General features: G+C 44.8%; 1 protein-coding gene across 5 annotated transcripts in view; it reads right to left on the bottom strand.

Moving 5' to 3' along the window:
• Nucleotides 1-423: 423 nt before the first annotated feature.
• The window catches only part of ATF6 (activating transcription factor 6), a 197,576-nt gene continuing 177,249 nt past the window's right edge, over nt 424-20,750 (bottom strand). For all 5 annotated transcript variants that reach the window (XM_072814358.1, XM_072814357.1, XM_072814361.1 and 2 more), the window contains one exon: nt 424-5,467. In XM_072814358.1, coding sequence (XP_072670459.1) covers nt 5,259-5,467 — 209 coding nt within the window. In that variant the 3' untranslated portion in view covers nt 424-5,258. The remainder of the gene's footprint in view (nt 5,468-20,750) is intronic.

Here is a 20,750-nt window from a genome sequence, read left to right as displayed (position 1 = left end):
AGCAGGCAGGACCAGGAGCCTGCGGCGGTGCCTGAGGCACACACTGGGCGCTCAGTGAGTGTCCCGCGGGGACTCTGCTGTGGGGTAGAGGGACATGCTGCGTGTGCGGTGACACCGGCCATCCCAAGAAGGGGAGAGTCCCGTGATGTGACCGAGTAACGCTGTTTCCTGATGCAGAAGGACCAAGGAGGAGTTCTTAGATTTTTCTCCTTGGTAAGGCTGTAGTTGAAATGTTTGGACACAATAAAGGAAACTTTTACTTAACCAGGCTGGTGGGGGAAGAGTGGAAGAGGGTTCTGTTGTTTTCATCTAAACAGCAACAGGCCACAAGCCATTTTAGGTTTCCCTCCTCATTACTGGTCTCTTAACATTCAAGATTCATTTTGGGTCTTTTCTTCTCTCTCTATACAGAACAAAATAAAGCAAGTTTAAAAATTCTTTATTTGCATCTTAGACAAAGAACAAATATTGCATGGTAAAGACCTGCTTAAAAGCATGTTAAGTCCACTGTCATGGTTTCTTTATGCCTCGTAAACCAACACAACTACTACGGGAGACCGTGGTACCTCGTTCCTCCCCATCTTGAACCTGTTCTTAATTTAGTTGGATGCAACCTTAGAAGGAAAACCCTGGGGAAAAGCTTGGTGAACACTCCTCTGGCTCTAATGGCTCCATGCATGAAGCATGATGGGTCTTAGCCCAACAAAACTTGCCAACATGATGAGAAACAAGAAACTGCGGTCTTCAGGCCAGCAGTCCCTGGCGGTTTTCATCTAAGGTTCTCTTTCCCCCTCTCGTCCAGATGGCTGACCTGGAAAGCAGGGCTGAGTGTGAGCTCAACGGTCCAACAGACACTGACTGTGAGTCGACCTGCGGGTCTCTCTCTGGGGGACACTCCGGGGGCCATCTCCAGCCTCCTGGCTGACCTGATGTTCGCCAACTATCCTGGGTGCAAGCAGCATGACAGTGTGCTGTCGGCTGACCTTGGCAAACGATAAAATACAACTTATTTACTCCTTGGTTCCCCAAACTAATGGAATTAAGTCTTAATGTCCCGTACCGCTAATGCTTAACGTTAGCAAACCATTATATGTCAAGACTGGTGTCCATTCTCTGACAGTGGCTAGCCATGACATCATTTGCACACAGGACCAAATCTCCTGATCCAGATGACTCTGTTCATCTTTTCATAACCTGACAGATAACATAGCTATTAGAACAATCTGCTCAAAGTTCCAGGCTTATCTAAAATAAACTTTGTTTTAAGCTTAGTCACTAAAAATAGAAGTTAACAGGATACACTCTCATTTCTATTTTCAGGTAGGAGAAAACTATATTTCCTTTATGTGCATAGTTCCATCTGGACTCCACCAACATTTTTTTGGGTAGTCCAGTATTCTGTTGTCCCAGAAAATTAAAAATCGACCACGACCGTGGTGGTGGTGGCAGATGGGAGGCAAAGGAGTTGCTCCTCCCAAATGTTACTTGGGGTTGGAATGAAAATTTCTCCCATTTCCTTTCTTTAGGCTTTATTCTTGCTTTAAAGGTATGTAATATAATTAGTGCTCATATTAGCAGCAAAGATCCTCTTTTCTGTAAATCAGAAGGACTCAGCATGGGCAAAGACAACATTCTGGTAAAGAAGGTGGTGTCCAGAGGTGGTAATGAGCATCTATTGATTCTAGCATTAAGCAATCTTGAGAGGTTAATTCATATGAAACAGCCAATAGTGCGAAAGGCTTCATTCGAACTTCAGTTCCTGTGAACCTGCTGCCGGAGGCTGTGGGCCCAGTGGAGGCAGTGGCAGGGGCCTCCCTGGGTGGAAAACATCCACGAGGTCAGATCGAAGGGGACGTGGGGTCTTACTCTGGCTCGTCAGTAAGAAGGGGTTACTTCTAATAGGTAGCTGAACATAGAAGTGGCTTTGAAACTTTTCAGTGTTAGAAAGTCAAAGACGGGTTTTTCCCTGTGCTAGTTTTCTGCCAAGTTTCACAACCTGAGCTGAGTAAAATGGCAAGAGCCAGAAAGTAGTGCAAAAGTCGCAAGGAGCTGGAGAGTTGTCTGGTTTCCATCATCCAACTGCCGCAGCAACGGCCGTCTTATCAGGGTCACTGCTGTGCCAACTGGGGCTCATGCCCGGAGGGAAGAGTCAAGCCACGAAGGTTTAGTTGGGACAGTGTCTCTTTAAAAATGATACAAAAACCAGTTTGAATCCCAAGTTGCTTGTCTGTTTCTAAGTAATGTTTGTTCAGAACACTCAAGAATGAGTCATGTAACGTTGCTGCTTTCAAATACCTCCGTGTCTACTTCTTGCTAACAAGAAAAGGCAGAGACATGCCAACTTGGTGCTGGAGCCTGTGGTCATTTAGAAAAAAGTTAAAAGATGCTCTGAGATTTTATAATTACAGTTTTTGTTTTTGTTTTTTTACTTGTGAAAAGATAAACCCCACCCAATAATTTAATGTAAAGCATCTAAACTACAAGCGTGGCAAGCTTTTGATTCAAGATAATCCTTTTAACAAATCCTAACCTTGGAAAGAGGCCGTTTACGCTACCACGCCAACGGAGCTGTGTGTCTGTCTTGCTGGGGGAGTGGGCCCCGTGGGGGGAGCCCCGACATCTGCCTCAGGAGTTACCTGAAGCAACAGCCACTGCCGTGCAGCCTTGACACACAGGCCTTGCAAGTGGGTGGGAGAACCATCCCGGGCCCACCATCGCTTCCCAGGAGAGGCACGCTGGCCGAACCAATGGAAGAGTCATCTACCCATGGGTGGCCTTGCCTCCTCTGCTTTATCTAATTATCCTACAAGCTTACAAAAATCCCACTTAATGAAAACTTAATAAATTAACATTTATATGCGTATCCTCTGCAATTCCTGGCTGCAATACCCAAAAGGCGATTTCACCCCAAAACAGCAGCTTAATTTATCCGTCAGGCACAGCCACGTTCTCTTTCCCAATGAGCCCCACTGGTGTGAGCACAGACGGTAAGTCAAAACCACCGTGGGGCGCAGGAATTCATAAGAGCTTTGATGCCAATTAGAAGAGCAGACTTCTTTGCAGTTGTCAGGTGTCATCCCGTCCCTTCCAGAGGCTTCACCCTGGGGAGCAGCCTGCTCAGCAGGAGGAGAGCCGGAGCTGCTCCCAGGCTGCTGCTGGCAGTCACGACTCCTTGTGCCCATTACCCGCGTTGCCACTTGCAGGAGGGGCCTCAAGCTGGGCCAGTGCAACAGAAGTGCCCCGTCTGGTGGGACAGGTCAGGGGAAGCAGGCGCGGAGGGCAAAGCACAAGCAGGGGGCGAGAAGCTGGTGTGGCGGTCTGTGGGGTGTGAGTCAGTGCAGGGAGGAAGCACTGTCTGTAAGGCTGGGCTCACGTCCACTGTGACAGTGATGACAGCTCCGGTGGACCAGCACCTTGGGAATGACCATGTCCCCTTGCCTGTAGCTGCTTGCTTGGCTGGTTTGCAAGACAGATGGAAGGACATGGGATGGAAGAAGACGCTCCCAAGAGAAGTTTTCCTGCCACCTGTGAGTCTTGTCTGTCCACACAGCCCTCTGGTCCTGGAACCCATTGGAGGTGGTGCAGTCCCGGTGCAGACTTCTCGTATGGACGTCACCCCACATGGGGACAGTCGCCACAGAGGCAGTGTGGCCCGGGCTCTCCGAGGCTATTAACATAACCAAAATCCAGATCCCCAGGGACCGTGGCCACAAAGCACCCCAGCCCTCAAAGGACTGATCTCACAGACTGATCTCCTCGGGGAGCCTCCCACTGGCTTGGGCAGAGAGGCATCGCTATCCTGAGCTGGAATTGTTAGTGACACCTCAGAATTATTCAGGAGCCAGGCTACTTGCAGGCAGACGGTGACCGGCCACAGGGCACTTGCACAGGAGTCTTTCCTCTTCGGGTTTGGAGGGAAGGGAAGGCCAGAGCGCGGGCTGAAAGGGAAGAAGGCCACCCCAGGCGGGTGATCAGGGGAAGAGGCCGTGTCTGCAGAACAAGTTCTAGTGAGAAAGTGCAAAGCCTCCCAGGAGAGTAAGGAGGACTCGAGTTAGAAACTGAAGGCAGAACCAGACAGGAGGGGAGAGGAGTCAAAGCACAGGAAGGTGTAAGGGAACGCAGTAGGGCTAGTTTTTTGTTCTTTCTTTTGTACCCATCATGGGAGGACAGAAAAATTCATTCCTTCACTGTCTTTTCACTGGAGAAGCTGAAGCTGCTGGTGTGGGTGGGATGCAGTCCCCGACCAAGGAGTCCAAGCCTGCCCATCTGCGGAGCCTCAGGGAGTCCATCCTTTGTCAATTCTCATGAGAAAAACATTTATTTGCTTAACACCACCCCACGTGTTCCTGAGCCAGATCTGGTAGCGTCACATCCATAGAAGGTGTGTTGTGGGTGGGAAGTCACAGTTAAAGTGAAGGATTTATCCCAGGGTCCTTGCAGACCTGCCCAGGCGAGGGAAGCACACAAGCGCAGATGTGGACACTCCGTGGCCTCAGAAAAAATGCTTGCTGCGCCTTTAATCTTAAACTCCAGTCACATCAAAACTTACAGCGTGTTCAACCCTTGGTAACAGAGCTGGCTCCTCTCACCTGAGGCCCACCACTGACCCTGCTCTTCCGTTACATCCTCTCCAACCTGCTGCCCTCACCCTGGCGCCCCACAGAGTCACTCACACATGGCGGCGGCGGGAGCTGCCATTCCCAAAGATCAACTTCACCCAGGGGATTTTTCCCTTTTACCTGAAGCTCTCAACTGTCCTGACTCTTTCTGGGGGTGGTTTTCTGGCTGTTCTGGTTTTGAAATCTGTTCCCAATAAGCACAATATCCACAATGGATTTGCATTAAATTAATAAAAACTAATTACTGGCAACATCGGTGTGCTGTACAGCTGTAAATAAAAATCTCTATCAAGAAGTGAAATGGCAGAGAAGGGAAGAGGATCTTATTTTAAAGATGACTATGTAAACACAAAAGAAATACAGAAGGAAAAGCAATTCAGAAGGGTACAGAAAAAAATCTACACTGGGCAGCAAGGGGGGCTTTGCCGTTGGAAGAGTGCTGTTTCCCTGGTGCCTGAATTTCAGTGCTTTCCAAGTAGAAGGGCAGACGGTGAAAAACAGCTTTCTCCGCTGTCCCTGAAACCCTCCTGCGCAGCAGCAATCTCTGCCTGCCACCCAGAAGGCAGAGAGGGACAGGTCTCCCCCCTGCTGTCCAGCCTGGCCGAGTCCCACCGTATTTTCCAGCGCAGCCTCCCAGCACTACTGTAATGACTCCGGGATGGTGCTGACAGCGTGGGCTGCCTCAGTGGCTGCTGGAGGGGAGCCGAAGAAGGTGTTGGTTTGATTTCTCTGCTGGTCTCGGAGATGAGGGGGGACGGATGAGCTCTTGATGTGGAGGATCCTAGTGTCCATCACCTGACAGTCAATCTGCATCATGACTTCGTAATCCTGCCCGTTGATCACGTTTTCTGTGGGAAGGAGTGAATACACATGAGGAATAAATACTCAACAGAATGGGCCATTCTGCCCTAAGCTTCAATTCCAGAAACACCTAAATAAGTTCACACTGTCAAGAGGCTTTCAAGGGAACAAAAGGACTCCATCAGTCACCATGCAGAGCTATGGCTGGGTGAGGTGCTGGGACGGCCTGTCTGCCTCAATTCCAGGTCCCAAACGACCTTTATCGGCTCAGTAAGGAGGTTCTGGAGCTGGGACGGAGCTAACACCAGAGTATCTGACAACCGACACCATGTGAAGGATTCAGTGGCAGGTGGAGGGAAGAATAATTAAGCGTCCCCTCCCCTCCAACAATGGGAAGGAATAAGCGTCAAAAGAATCAACCTACTGTGTGCATGGTAAGGAGGCCCTGGCTGAGACCACTTGCCTCCGACTCAGCAGTCACGGTTCTGATTTCAGTAAGACATTCCCAGCTATGAATTTCAGGGTTGCCCTGAGCAGCATAAAGTACAGGGAAGACAGACAACAAGGTGGAGACAGGACAACGATGCTCATGCCCAGAGTCCACTTCCCTTCCTCAGTAAGACCGTGTGTGATTCCAGAGTTCTTGAATCCAGGTACGAGAGACAAGGATGTTTCCAACTTGGGATTAGAGGGGGTGCTACAGGACTTGCAGGTTAACAAGGCTACTTGCAGAGGGAACAGGGAAACCACACTGAGCCACGCTCACTTAACACATACGGGGGATCTCATCACCAGTTTAACATACACATGCTCTTACTTCGTAAGGGGATGAACGCTCTTTATTTTAGGAAGAGGGCCAAATTTGTAATGCTGGGTAGTCATTTTCCAACTTGTAGTTAATGAAACTTGGGCATAATGCTGATGTGAGAATTCTGAGCAGATGGCCTTTCCCAGCCCCGCTCGACATTCACAGCAGTGGAGTTAGAAGGTGTGTGAATGTGGGCTAATGCTGGCATCTCCGTTTGCATGTCCCCTGTGAATCTGGAGCTGGAAGTGGGGACCAGAGCGAAGGCCTAGTCTTGCTGCCTGTTTATGAAGATGATATACGGCCAAGTAGTGACTTTCAAAATTAAACACTTGGCTTCTCTAGGACCAAGAATTGAATTTAAAAGTAGATTTCTATTTTTTTGTTTTCACTTCAGCACTGTGTACGCCAAGTATTATAAATCTAGAGAAAGAAAATCCAAAGTTTGACATTTGATCTTCAGATTCCATTGTTATGTTTGGGAAAATTGAGCCATGGAGTGTGTCATAGTTTAGGACTTCGGGAAATCCTCTAATCCTGGGGGTCTTAAGTTAGGGTCTAAATGCATAGACTTTAGGGAGTCTCTAAGTTCCCTGAAATCGCATGCAAAATTTTATTTGTGTGCTCATTTTTTTCTGGAGAGGAGCCCCAATCTCCCAGAGGAGATTCTCAAAGGGGTCTCGCCAAAAGCTGAAAACTATTGGATCTAATAACCTATCAATTTTAAGTTCCTTGAGCAGATGTTATAGTCTATGTTAAAGCCAATGGAAGACATCATTCCTCCACTTTGCTGATTAGCTATCTGCTCTAATTTTTTAAATAGTCTCCGTTGATGATTAATTTTCATTATGTCTTATAAATCTCTCCTATCACAGCTGAAGCTTATTTCCTTCTTCCCCAGTCTTACTAGAGATGAAGAACAGCTGGCTGCTCCTCTGCATTAACTAACCCTACCAATTCTTTAAGATCACTGCTGTGGACACTTCAATTTTGCTCCCTTTCCAACCGACTTCCCCCTGTGGCAAGAGGCAAGACAGCCCATTCTCTCAGAGTCTGGGTTTGGTCTTGTTTTATGTTTTGGGTTCCAAGTATAAGTGAAATCATGTGGTATGTGTCTTTCTAGGTCTTTTTTGAGTTAGCATAACATCCATTAGGTCCATCCACGTTGTTGCAAAAGGCAAGATTTCATTCTTTTTTATGGCTGACTCCATGCAGGAAGCCCAATGTGGGACTCGATCCTGGGACTCCAGGATTAGGCCCTGGGCCAAAGGCAGGCGCCAAACCACTGAGCCACTCAGGGATCCCAGTTTTTGTTTTTAAAGTCTATTTTGTCTTATGAGTATAGCTATGCCAGCTTTTTGTTTCCATTCACTTTCAGCGTGTCTTCACTTTTTAAAAGATTTAATTTATTTATAAGAGGTTGGTGGGAGGAGTAGAGAGAGGGGGGCCCAGCTCAGGGCTTGATCCTATAACCCTGAGATGATGCTCTGAGCTGAAATCAAGAGTCAGATGCTTAACCGGTGAGCCACTCTGGTGCCCCTGTGTCTTCACTTCTGAAGTGAGTTTCTCATAGGTAGTATATTGATGTCTTTTTAAAAATGTATTCAGCCACTCTGTCCTTTGATTGGAGAATTTGTAGTCTGTTTACATTTAAAGTGATTACTGATAGGTATGTACTTATTGCCATTCTGTTTTCTGGCTGTTTTTGTAGTTCCGGTTTCTTCTTTTTCTCACTTCCTGTGGTTTGCTATCTCTTCTTAGTGTTATGCTTAGATTCTTTTCACATTTTCTTTTTTACTATATTTTCTTATGTACATAATGGTTTACTTTAAGTTGACAGTGACTTAAATTTGAACACATTCCAAAATTCTACATTTTTAACCCCTCCACCCCACATTGTTTCTGATGTCACATTTTATGCCTTTTAATGTGTTCCTTAACTACTATAGTTTTAGTTGACCTTACTGCTTTTGTGTTTTTTTTTTTTTTTTTTTTAAAGATTTTATTTATTCATGACAGGGGATGGGGCAGAGACACAGGCAGAGGGAGAAGCAGGTTCCATGCAGGAAGCCCGAGGTGAAACTTGATTCTGGGTCTCCAGGATCACACCCCAGGCCAAGGGGGTGCTAAACCACTGAGCCACCAGGGCTGCCCTGCTTTTGTGTTTTAATCTCCATATCAGCTTTGTAAGTGAATGAATCCACTACTTTTATGATAGATTTAGCTGTTCTGGTGAGATTTTTTACTTTCATAGGTTTTCTTGTTACTACTGCCATTTCTTTTCAGCTTAAACAAGTCCCTTTAACATATCTTGAAAGGCTGCTTTAGTGGTGATTAACTGCTTTATTTAGCCTTTGTCTCGAAAGCTCTTCAGTTCTCCTTCAATTCTGAATGATAACCTTGCTGGGTAGAGTATTTTTGGCTGGAAGTTTTTTCCTTTCAGCACTTGTGCCATGCCACTCTCTTCTGGTCTGCAGTTTCTGCTGAAAAATCTGATCACCTTCTGGGGTTCTCCTTGTACATGACAATTTATTTTTCCCTTGCTGCTTTTAACTTTGGATATTTTAATTATAATGTGTCTTGGTGTGGATCTCTCTGGGTTCATCTTGTTTGGGACTCTCTAAGGACTCTTGAATCTGGTTAGGGGAGTTTTTCTGCCCCCCTCTTTCTTCTCCTCCTGAGAACCCTATAATGTGATTGTAATTCTACTTGATGTACTTTTGGTCCCTTAAAGTTATCTTCATTTTTAAAAATTCTTTTTTCTTTTGGCTGCCCTGTCTGGGAAGTTCCATTGCTTTGTCTTCTAGCTCACTGATCCTTTTAATGTTTTGCCCAGCCTGCTGTTAAGCCCCTATAATGTATTTTTCAGTTATTTTGTTCAGGTCTGTAGATTTCTGTTTGGTACTTTCTTGTATTTTCTTTGTTGAAGTTCTGTGCTCATCCATTCTTCCTCTGGGTTTAGTAATCATCCTTATTTGACCATTATTTTAAATTGTTCACCAATAGATTACTTATCTCTGTATCATTAAGGTCTTTTCTTTTTGTTTCATCTTGTTCTTTCATCTGGAACGTATTTCTGTCTCCTCATTTTGCTTGATTCTCTGTGTTTTTATGAATTGGCAAAGCAGTTACCTCTCTCAGTCTTGAAGGACTGGCCTGTGTAGGTGATGAACCTTCTCATTCAATCCGCCCTAGCTCTTGGTTATCTCTTGAACCTTTGTGATGGTCTAAACCACCTGATTTATTCTTGATATGTTCCTACTGTTGAGACTGTGCCAAGACCTGTCAATGTTCTGGGGGGAGGAATCTCATTCAATCTCACCTAAGTTTTAGGCAATTGAAAGCAAAATCCTTCAGGCCAACAGCTCTTAAAATATGTAAGTAGATACAGTCCTGTGGGGTTACAACTGTAATCCCTGATGGTCTCCAGACCAGGAGATCTGAAGGTGTTGCCTGGGCAATAGTTCTACTAATTAGGGTTCCAGACCAATGTATCTGGGAGATCTTATAGAGCTGTAGTGAGGCTAAGGTGGTGTACAAGGAGGTATCTCCCTGGCTTACATTCCCTGAGAGCACCTCATTAGCCTCTGGATGTGTGGGAAACCTGAAACCTATCCCTCAGGCTGAAGCCCTAGGCTAACAGGTGTTTTCCCCAGAAAGACTGAGTTGTGCTTCAGTCTGTTGTCTGTGCAGTGTTCTAGGGGTGGTAGCCTGCCAAGAACCATATTCCCAATTGTTACCTTCCCACGGGGCTTAGGAATACCAAGCTCCTGGCAATCAAGGGGGATCCCCTGAGTAGACGTGTTCCTGCTGGCTTTAACTAGGTAGGGCATACTTGCTGGCTTCAGAAAGGCAGCAGGAAAACAAGCATGCTTGTGGGTTTCAGGCCTGTAACAGGAGAGCAGTTGTGCGAGTGCACCTGTTTGAGGCTGGCAATGAGAGAATGTTGTGACCACGGTTGGCACTCACCTGTCCTGGCCAGGGAGCAGAGGAGTACTGCAGCTGCCCACATTCTCTGGCTTCTGTAAGGCAGCAGGTGTGATTGGTAGGTGTCCGAGTTCACCTATCTTTATGTTGGCAGGGGAATTGGAAGGTGAAAAATTGGCATCACCAGTGCCTCTCCTCCAAGGAGAGTTTCAACTGTCCCCTGCCTTTCCAGCTAATGCTTTTAGATCAGCAAATGAATTTCCTTCTCATCTAGTCTAAGCATTTTTCAAACTGCCATTTCTCCCCGGGGTCTTGGGTGAGACTGTGACTCCTTTAAAAGAGGAATCTCCTTTTCGACAGCACTTTGGGTCTCCTGGACATCAGCCCTGCTCATTTTTTAAGCCAGATGTTCTGGGGGCTTATCTCTCCAGTGCAGACCCCAGGGGCTGGGGTGCCTGATGTGGGGCACCAGCATCTTGGCTCTCTAGGAGAAGCACCAGGCTGGTGAGATCTTCCCTATTGTGTGTTACTGTGCTGGGGATAGGGTTTTGGGTAAGACTGTGTCTCTCTCCCTCTCACCCCTCTGGGTATGGTCTTTCTACCCTTTGTTATGGAGAAGTAGTTCATTTAATTTTCAAAGGGAAATGCTCCTTAGGCAACTGTAGGCTAGGTGTGGCTGTGGAGGAGGAGGGGAGTTCAGCATCTTCCTACATTACCACCTTGTGGAAGTTATTTGCTTATCTTTAGAGAATTACATCTGAATGCCTGTAAATTAGCCAATGTTTCCTATTTTTTCCAACTACAGAGGCAGCTGTAGCCCTCTGGAAGACAGAAAACCTGCTAATGTATTTGGAACCACTTCATTCTGAACATGTGCCATGCTCAGGGTTTTTTCTTTTTTTAAGAATTTATTTACTTGAAAGAGAGCAAAAGAGAGAAAGCATGAGCGAGAGCAATCACAGGCAGGGGGGAGGGGTAGAGGGAGAAGCAGACTCCCCTGCTGAGCGGGGAGCCTGATGTGGGGCTTGAGCCCAGGACCCTAGGATCATGACCTGGGCTGAAAGCAGATGCTTAACTGACTGAATTAATTGAGTCACAGGCTCAGCTTTCTAGGTGTCACACCAATAATTTGCTTTTGGAACCAGAGTCACTCCCTGTTACAGAAAAAACAAAAGGTTGTGTGTGTGGGTGCAGGAATGCACACATGCACACAGGGACATATATAACCAGATAATGGAAAACACATGTATTAGAGACATGTAATACACATTATTAATTTTTACTGCTTTTCTGGATTAACTGAGAATCCAGATGACAATTTAAGATCAAGACTAGGTGCCCTCATATAGCCCAAGCACCTGCAAAAGTCATTATTAGCCCACGTGCCTGCTGTGGCTCAAGCGGGTAACTGGAGTTCTTTAATACCTTAATTACTGGGAAGAAATGGAAGACCTGGTGATATAAGCTTAGATGCTTGGGGGAAAACTCAAACTGTGACCTGATTCCAAAACCTGGGAGTCCCTAGCCATAGCTGAAAGGGCACTGTTAGCTTTTTCTTTTCTTTTCTTTCTTTTTTTTTTTTTTTAAGATGCTATTTATTTGTGAGAGAGAGAGAGAGAGAGAGAGAGAGAATTCAAGCTGAGGGAGAGGCAGACTCCCCACTGGAGTCCAATGGTGGGGGGAAGGGGGATGCTGGGTCCCAGGACCCTGGGACCATGACCTGAGCCAAAGGCAGATGCTTAACTGACTGAGCCATGCAGGCACCCTGGAATGGCATGGTTATTGAGACTCAGATGAGGTATCATCTAGGTGGCCATAAAATGAATTCTATTCTTCACTCCCTTCTGAAGGGAGCAACTTCCGGACAAGGAAGGAAGCAGCATTATCAGAAGACCACCAGAGAGGATGTGAATGTTTTCTGCTGAATTCAGGAAGCCCCTTCCTTGTGAAGTGACCTGCTGTGAGGAGACCCATGTTACTCAAACCTCTGAAGAACAGATCACGGGGCTACAGAGATGATCTGCCGTCCACTCTGTGGGACCTCACTGAAGTCCCTGGGTGCTTGAGTACTGACCCCCATGGACAGTGAGACCACTGCACCACTGCTGACGAGGCTCACATTGTTCTAACTAGAGGAGGACAGACTGGTCAACAGCCTATGGTAACTCATGGTCTCCTCCTGGGCTGTGAGGCATCTGTGCACACGGTATGCTTCCAGGAGCAGCACGGAGGCTCCGAAACTCCCCTCAAGAGGGCAGGAGGAGCTCCTGTGACCCTTTACTATAAGGTCTTGAGTGTGATTAATAAGTGACCACCCCTGGAAAGGGCAGCATTTTTAACCATTGCCCATAATTTGTGCCTGTGTGAAGAAAGAAGCCCAGAACAGGTTCTGTTGGAGGAATGAGAAACCTGAAGACTGGTGGCTCAGGGAGGAAGGGCCTCTGAGGAAAAACATGGGAGGCGGGCTGCACACTCCCACCGTGGGCCACATCTCCACTGTTAATGTGCAGCACCCTCATCAACAGAGCATCAAGGCGCAGGGGCTTTCTGACAGGAGAGAGTGTGGCAAATGTCCCACTGGGGGTTGTGAGAGGCGAGTTATGTGACAGGACTATTAAGCTGTTTTTGTGTACTTAATGAAGAAAGACCTTGACTGTTTGGAGAAAGCTGACCCGTAAGAAACAGCACGGACTGAGATGTTAAAGCTCACCCTCCTCTTCTATCAGCAAACATGTGGGTACTGACCAAGTGATACAAGGAATCTTCTGTTATGGGCCTTCTGGAGCAAGCAGAATGAGAGGAAACACTGGTCTGAGTTAGGAGAAAGGTGTAAAAAATGAACACTTCAAATTCAAAATTAACTGGGCATATAAAAAGGAAAAAATGAAGGGCTTCGCATATGAACACGAAACAGATTCTGAATGCTTGCTAGGGTTGAGGAAGCAGAAAATGCGCCTGGACACTGGAGGTGGAAAAACTCTAGGCAATGTGGAATTTTGAACAGCCTGTAAACGCACAATAACTAAGAACGGCCTGCCAAGAGACTGTTAGCTGGGAGGTGACTAACACATATGCCAGAACCTAGACCATAAACAGAATTAAAGATCCAGAAATTTACAGAGTTTAATCTTAAAAAGTCACAAGACTTCAATGCTTTGGAAAGAAGCATATATGATAAAACAGATTTCTACTGGGAATCTGACACTGATGCTAACAAGAGGTAGTTCTCTCTGCGTAAGCTAGACTGAGGACAGGCAGTGACAGGCTGTTGGTATCTGTACCTGAATCCAGTAGGTATGGGGGGGGGGGGGGTTTGAAGGCATGGAAAGGAGATAAAAATCCAGAAATTCACAGATCACAAGAGATGTTTTTTCAACCAAAACAAACTAAAAGAAAAATAAGGAAAGAAGCCCCAAATGGGAGACCTAGTGGAAGTGAAAGGAAGGCTGGAATACACCAACCAATGAAGTGGTGCTATGTCACAGTGTATGGTGGCTTTCCAGAAAGAACTTCCATAAGCTAACTCTACTACACCTAGTCAATCTCATCTCCAATTCTCATCTTGAGTCCTGGCTTTGACCATCGCAACACACAAGCATTGATTTTATCTCTGTAGGAATTTTCCCCCTCTACCCTTCTGCTTTCTTCACCCAAATTCTCTAACCAGTCAAGTTCTATTAATTAAGGTCCATTTCAAGTCCCGCTAAGAAACCTTCCACAAGAACACCAACACTGATTTTTTTTTTCTTTACAGCCAATATATAAATGTTCTGTTCTACAGAACAAGGCCAAAATGTTTAGAGAAAAGAGCTTTGGCTCCTTTAAGAAATGTCTGGCATTTCTGAATATGGGGCAGGGAATGAGTGGCAGCACTAGAACTTCTCCCCCTCCCTCAGCTGGGAAGGACACTAATGGGCACACACAGATGGAAACACAGTATCTGCTTCTGACTTACAGAGTCTTTTAGAGACATAAGGGACACATGCAAGCACAAAGAGTTCCTTGCAACCACCCTGTCTACCCTCTGCCAAAAAAACAATCAAAGCAGAATGTCTCTGATGGCCTAGGGGGTTGGGGGGTGGGGTGGTGGTGGTGGTGGATTTTGGCTTGGGAGTGTCCAAAGGCAGGGAGTCAGGGAGGAATATCATATGTTTAGCTTTAAGACAAACCAGAATTTGTTAACTATTATTCAAGTGTTATGGACACGGGAAAACGGGGAGTCAGATGAAAAACGGCTCATCTAGTTATTAGATCTATAATAATTTCACAGAAGTGTGGGCCTAGAATAGGATATACAAAAACCATTAACCCTTATGAGACACCTGGAATGGTTATAATGAAGGGAACAACCAGTATTTAGTGGGCAGGGGCCAGGATGCTGGACAATCTGTAATGCACAGGGATGGTCCCACATCTCCTATAATATTCATGTAGGTAAAAACAAAATAAACCCCTGATCACTATTATATTAGTCAAGATAGGGTCTCACTGTTTTACATTTAAATTACTTTTTATTGAGATTTTACTAGGCAGTGTGGCTTCAGAATACTTTCTTAGAACTATTCCACTATGCTGGGAATATTACTTCTTTCTAAACTCAAGAACTATTCACTTCAGAAAATCACATCACCTGTGGCAAAAACACTCTTGGTATTTGGGTCAGCACCACAATATACTACTAGTATTGGTCTGCATTTCTAGCTGTTGCACTCAGTGATTGTCTGCATCAGTGCAAGCACCTGACTTCTCCAGTACCTCTTATAATTAATACAACATAGGCACTAATAACATATGATGCCTGAATGTTATGTTCGTTAATTCAACAAACATTTATGAATTTTTACCATGTGCCAGGTACTGAAAATAGGGTAGTGAACAAAACAGCTTAATTCTTATAAAATGAGAGAGAAGATGGAAACAGAAAATAAGCAGAAAGAATGCTAAATAAGTGCTATGGAGGAAAACAAAAGCATGGAAGGTGGTTAGGGTAGGCGGGGAGGTGGAGAGGGGGATGCAGGTTTAGATGCAGCACCCAGGGTACCTCTCCTAGAAGGTGATCTCAAAGACCTCAGGAGGTGAGGGATGAGCCATGCAGCCATCAAGGGGAGAGTATGCATATCTGAGATTCGAGGAAGACATTTGGTGGAGAAGAGCAGCAAGTGATGGCAACAGGGGTGAGGACTGACTGGCAGGAGAAAACAGGGTTAGAACTGCAATTTGGGGAGTTGTTTGCAGACAAAGGACAGATGGCATCCTGAGACCAAATGGAATCACTCTTGGGGAAAGAATTATGGAAACACATGTGTCAAGAAAGAAGAGCATGAAGAGAAAAGGGAAGGTCTGTGATTTCATCAAATCACTGAGAGTATCTTTAACTGAGAACCAAACTCAATTTGTGTAACCAACCAACCTACCCACCTTCCTTCCTTCCCCAGTATATGAGCACTGACTACAAGCCAGGCACTGTTACAGACTCATAAACAGCAGATCCCAGTTTCTGTACCCAATTAGACCTAGGCAGTATTTTCTAAAGGAAAATGGACACACGATGGGTCATAAAACTATCAGTCAACATTTACTGAGTGCTTTGAACTGTGAGGAACTACAGAAGAAAATGGAGTTTCTTCACTTACATAGTTTACTGGCCTGTTGCAAAGCAGAATTTAAAGTATCTAAAACATGTGAAGTATCGGCAGTCCAAGGTGGCGGCACATGAAGACTCTGATCTCAACCTCCACCCATGGACAGGCTGTGTCATCATCTACATAGAGAGCAGTTCCTCCTAAGGAAGCACTGAGGGTTGACAGAGCAGCTTCTGCACCATAAACAACAGAAGGAACACAAAGAGAGGGTGGGAGAGGGAGATGTGGCAATGATGGGAACCTCACCCCTGGCACAGTAACCTGCAGTAGGAAGGGATATCACTGAAGGGCCCCCATGCAGATTGGCCACCTTAGGACACAGTGAAAAAAATCCATTCACTAACTCTACAGTAGGAAGCTGCTGGACTCTCTCTGGGGTTAGAGGTGCAGCCAGTGCCATTTTCAATGTACCCGCCATCAAATCATAATAGCTCAGGTGGGAATAGGATCAGGCACTCCAGCCAACCTGCTAGGGTCACCCTAGTATGCCCTAGGATCACACCAGCTCCAGCTGTCCATCCCCTCAGGGTGACCCCAGCATGGCACCCCCGGGGATGTCTGGCTATACCTGATTCAGCTGTTCTGCCAAGAATGGCCCCAAAATGGAGCACCCAAGACCCCTAGCCCCTCAACTCCAGCCAGATGCCAAGGTGAACCCAACCCAGCATGCCAGGGGTCCCCCTACCCCCAGGTCTCAGCTCACACCAGCTCCAGCTGTCCTACCAGGGTGGCCTCAGCACAGAGTGCTCTGGGACTCCTTAGCTCATGCCTCCACTTCAGGACTGGTCATCCCACCAAGGTGATCCCAGCATGTAGTGTTCTGGGACACTCTAGCTCATGCCTGCTCCGGCGTAGGCTGGTCTACCAAAGCTGCTAGGCATATCATACAAGGACACTCCCACACAAGGCCACTCCTTTAAGACCAGGAGAGGTAGCTGCTCTGCCTAATTCTTAGAAACATACACAAATCAAGCAAAATGAGGAGACAGAGGAATACATTCCAAATGAAAGGATAACACAAAATGCCAGGAAAAAAGCCCTAATAAAAATGGAGAATAAGTAATTTACCTAACAAAAGAATTCAAAGTAATGGCTGTAAAGATGCTCACCAAACTTGGAAGAAGAATGGAGAACACAGAACTTTAACAAAGAGTCAGAAAATATAAGACAAAACTGATCAGAGCTGAAGAATACAATATCTGAAATGAAATACAACAGACAGAATCAATAGCAGATTAGATGAGAGAGAAGAATGCATCAATGATCTGGAAGAGAGAATAGTAGAAATCACCCAACCAGAACAATAAAAAGAAAAAAGCTTAAGAAAGAGTAGTTTAAGGGACTTGTAGCATTACGCACAACATTAAGCACACGAACACTCATCTCATAGGGGTCCCACAGGAAGAAAGAGCCAGGGCCTGAAGAAATAACGGCTGAAAACTCCCCTAACCTGGAGAAGGAAACACACATCGAGGTCCAGGAAGCAGAGAGAATCCAGAACATGATGAACCACAGATCCACACTAAGACATATTATAATAAAATGGCAAAAGTTAAAGAGAAAGTCTTAAGGCAGCAAGAGAAAAACAGATACAAGGAAACCACCATAACTACCAGCTGATTTGTCAGCAGAAACCCTGCAGGCCAGAAGAGAATGGCAGCATATATTTAAGATGCTGAAAAGGAAAAACTTACAGCCAAGAATACTCTAACCAACGAGGCTATCAGTTAGAATTGAAGGATAGATAATTTCCCAGACAAGCAAAAACTAAAGGAGTTCATCACTTCTAAGGTAACTTTATAAGAAATGGTAAAGGGTCTTCTTTAAGCAGAAAAGGCCAAAACTAGAAATAAGAAAATATATGAAAGAAAAAGATCTCATTTGTCAAAGCAAATATATAGTAAAGGCAGTGGATCAGCCACTTAAAAAGCTACTCTGAAGGCTAAAAGACAAAAGTATGAAAATCACTGTAACTACAGTTAAGTGGCTAAAGTATATACAAAACAAAAATATGCAAAAATTGACATCAAAAACAAAATGTGGGGGAGGGGAGAGTAAAAACGTAGTGCTTTCTCAAGGAGTTCAAACTTTTTTTTTTTTTTAAGGCGTTCAAACTTAAGTGACTATCAGCTTATAACAGACTGCTATGTATGTGTAGGTTGATATACAGAAACCATAAGGGGAACACAAACCAAAAATCTACAATACACAGAAAAAAGAGAAAAGGACCCAAATATAACACTAAAGAAAACCATCAACCAACAAGGGAAAAGTCCAGGGGAAGAAGAAAATAACAGAAAAACTATAAAAGCAACAAAATGGTAATAGTAATAGTATGTACTTCTCAATAATTACTTTAAAATGAAAGTGGACTAAATGCTCCAATCAAAAGATGTAAGGTGACTAAATGGATTTAAAAAAACCCAAGACCCATCTATCTGCTGACTGAAAGAAACTCACTTCCGATCTAAAGACACAGATAGTGAAGGGATGGAGAAAGATAATAGGAAAAAAAAAAAAAAAAAAGCTGGAGCAGTAATACTCAGATGAAACAGACTTTAAAACAAAGATTCTAACATAAGGCAAAAAAAAAAAAAAAAAAAAAAAAGTACTGCAAAATAAGTCAATCCAAGAAGGGTATAACATTTCTAACTGCTTATGCACCCAAAACAAAAGCATCAAAATATGTAAAGCAAATATTAACTAACCTAAAGGGAGAAATTGACAGTAATACAATAGTAGTAGGGGGACTTTATTAAAAGATTTTATTTATTTTTGAGAGACAGCATGTGAGTGGAGGGAGGGACGGGGGGAGAAGGAGGGATAAGCAGACTCTGAGCTGAACTTGAGAGCCCGATGTGGAGCTCGATTTCACCACCCTAAGACCACAACCCGAGCTAAATTGAGAGTTGAACACTCAATTGATCGAGCCATCCAGGCACCCTTAGTAGGGAACTTTATTTTTAAAGATTTTATTTATTTATTCATGAGAGACACAGAGAGAGAGAGAGAGAGAGACAGACAGACAGACATAGGCAGAGGGAGAAGCAGGCTCCCTGCAAGGGGCCTGATGCAGGATATGTTCCCAGGACCCCAGGATCACAACCCGAGCCAAAGATAGATGCTCAACCATTGAGCCACCCAGATGCACACTACCTCCTTTTTAAAGATTTTATTTACCTGGTAGGTAACTTTAATACCCCACTTACTTCAACAGATCATCCAAACAGAAAATCAATAAAAAGTCATTGGCCTTAAGTGACACATTAGACCAGATGGACTTAATAGATATATATAGAGAGAAGGGCACCTGGGTGGCTTAGTCAGTTGAGTGTCCCACTCTTTTTAATTTTTTTTTTTTTAATTTATTTATGATAGTCAGAGAGAGAGAAAGAGAGAGAGGTAGAGACACAGGCAGAGGGAGAAGCAGGTTCCATGCACCGGGAGCCCGACGTGGGACTCGATCCCGGGTCTCCAGAATCACGCCCTGGGCCAAAGGCAGGCGCCAAACCGCTGCGCCACCCAGGGATCCCCGAGTGTCCCACTCTTGATTTGGCTCACGTCACAATCTCAGAGTTGTGAGACTGAGGCCTCCCTTCAGGGAACCTTCGTTCACTGTTGAGGGGATCTAAACTGGTATAGCCACCATGGAGAACAGTGTGGAAGTTCCCAAAAAATTAAAATTAGAACTACCATATGATCCAGCAATTCCACTTTTGAGTATTTGAAGAAAACAAAAACACCAATCTAAAGAGATGTATGTACCACCGTGTTCCACTGTAGCATTATTTTCAATAGCCAAGATATGGAAGCAACCTAAGTGTCCATCTATAGATGAATGGATAATGAAAATGTGGTACTTATATATAATGAGGTATTATCCAGCCATAAAAACGAAGAAGGCAGCCATGTTGCCATCTGTAACATGGATGATGCTTGAGGGTACTGTGTTTAGTGAGGACAGAGAAAGACAAATACTGTGTGATTTCACTTATATACGGAATTTTAAAAACAAAAGAAATGAACAGAAAGAACAAAATAGAAACAGACTCACTGATAATATGAAACAAACTGTAACTGTTGGTTAACAGAAGGGAGAGGGATGGGGGTTGGTCAGGCAAAATAGGTGAAGGGATTAAGAGCTGCTAAAAACTTACAGTATTACATAAATCCAGATGTAATGTACAGCATAAGGAATAGAGCCAATAATATTGCAGTAACTGTGCAGGTCATTTTGTAATGTATAAAAATATCAAATCACTATGATGTATGAAACTAATAGGATAGCATATGCCAGTTAACCTTCAATAAGAATATATTTTGAGGGCAGCCCCGGTGGCGCAGCGGTTTAGCGCTGCCTGCAGCCCAGGGCGTGATCCTGGAGACCCTGGATCGAGTCCCACGTCAGGCTCTCTGTATGATGCCTGCTTGTGTCTCTGCCTCTCTGTCTCTGTCTCTATGAATAAATAAATAAAATCTTAAAAAAAAAAGAAAAAGAAAAAAGAAAATATATTGATAAAATATCAAACAAGTGAATTTCCTCAGAAAGGTCTTTTAACACCAGAAGTCAAGTAGCATCCCCACATCATGTAAGTCCTTTTCCTTCAAAACACTTGTTATGCATATAATAAGCACTGACGTGTTTACTTGTTTAATGATGGAGGTCTTCCTCACTAGATCGTCGACTCCAGAAAGTCGGGAAGGATGTCTGTCTGTCTTGGTCACCACCACTCATGGCCCAGGCTAGTATAGTGCCTGGCTCCCAGTAAACAATGAAAAGTACAGAAAATGACCTTAGTGTTAAAAGGCTGTCCTCTCATACTTGCTAGTTATGTCGTCAGGTAATACTGTGCTTTCTGAAAGTTCTACCATTTTTGGCTCCAACCTGAGAAAGTGCCATCCCGGAGTGGCTCCAGACAGGGTACTAGCAGCAAAGGATTTCTAGCATCCTCAAAT

This window comes from Canis lupus, chromosome 38 (genome assembly GCF_048164855.1).
Source record: "Canis lupus baileyi chromosome 38, mCanLup2.hap1, whole genome shotgun sequence".
NCBI classification, from domain to species: Eukaryota; Metazoa; Chordata; class Mammalia; order Carnivora; family Canidae; genus Canis; species Canis lupus.
The sequence above is the reverse complement of the archived record's forward strand: the minus strand, read 5'-3'. Positions and strand labels throughout refer to the sequence as shown.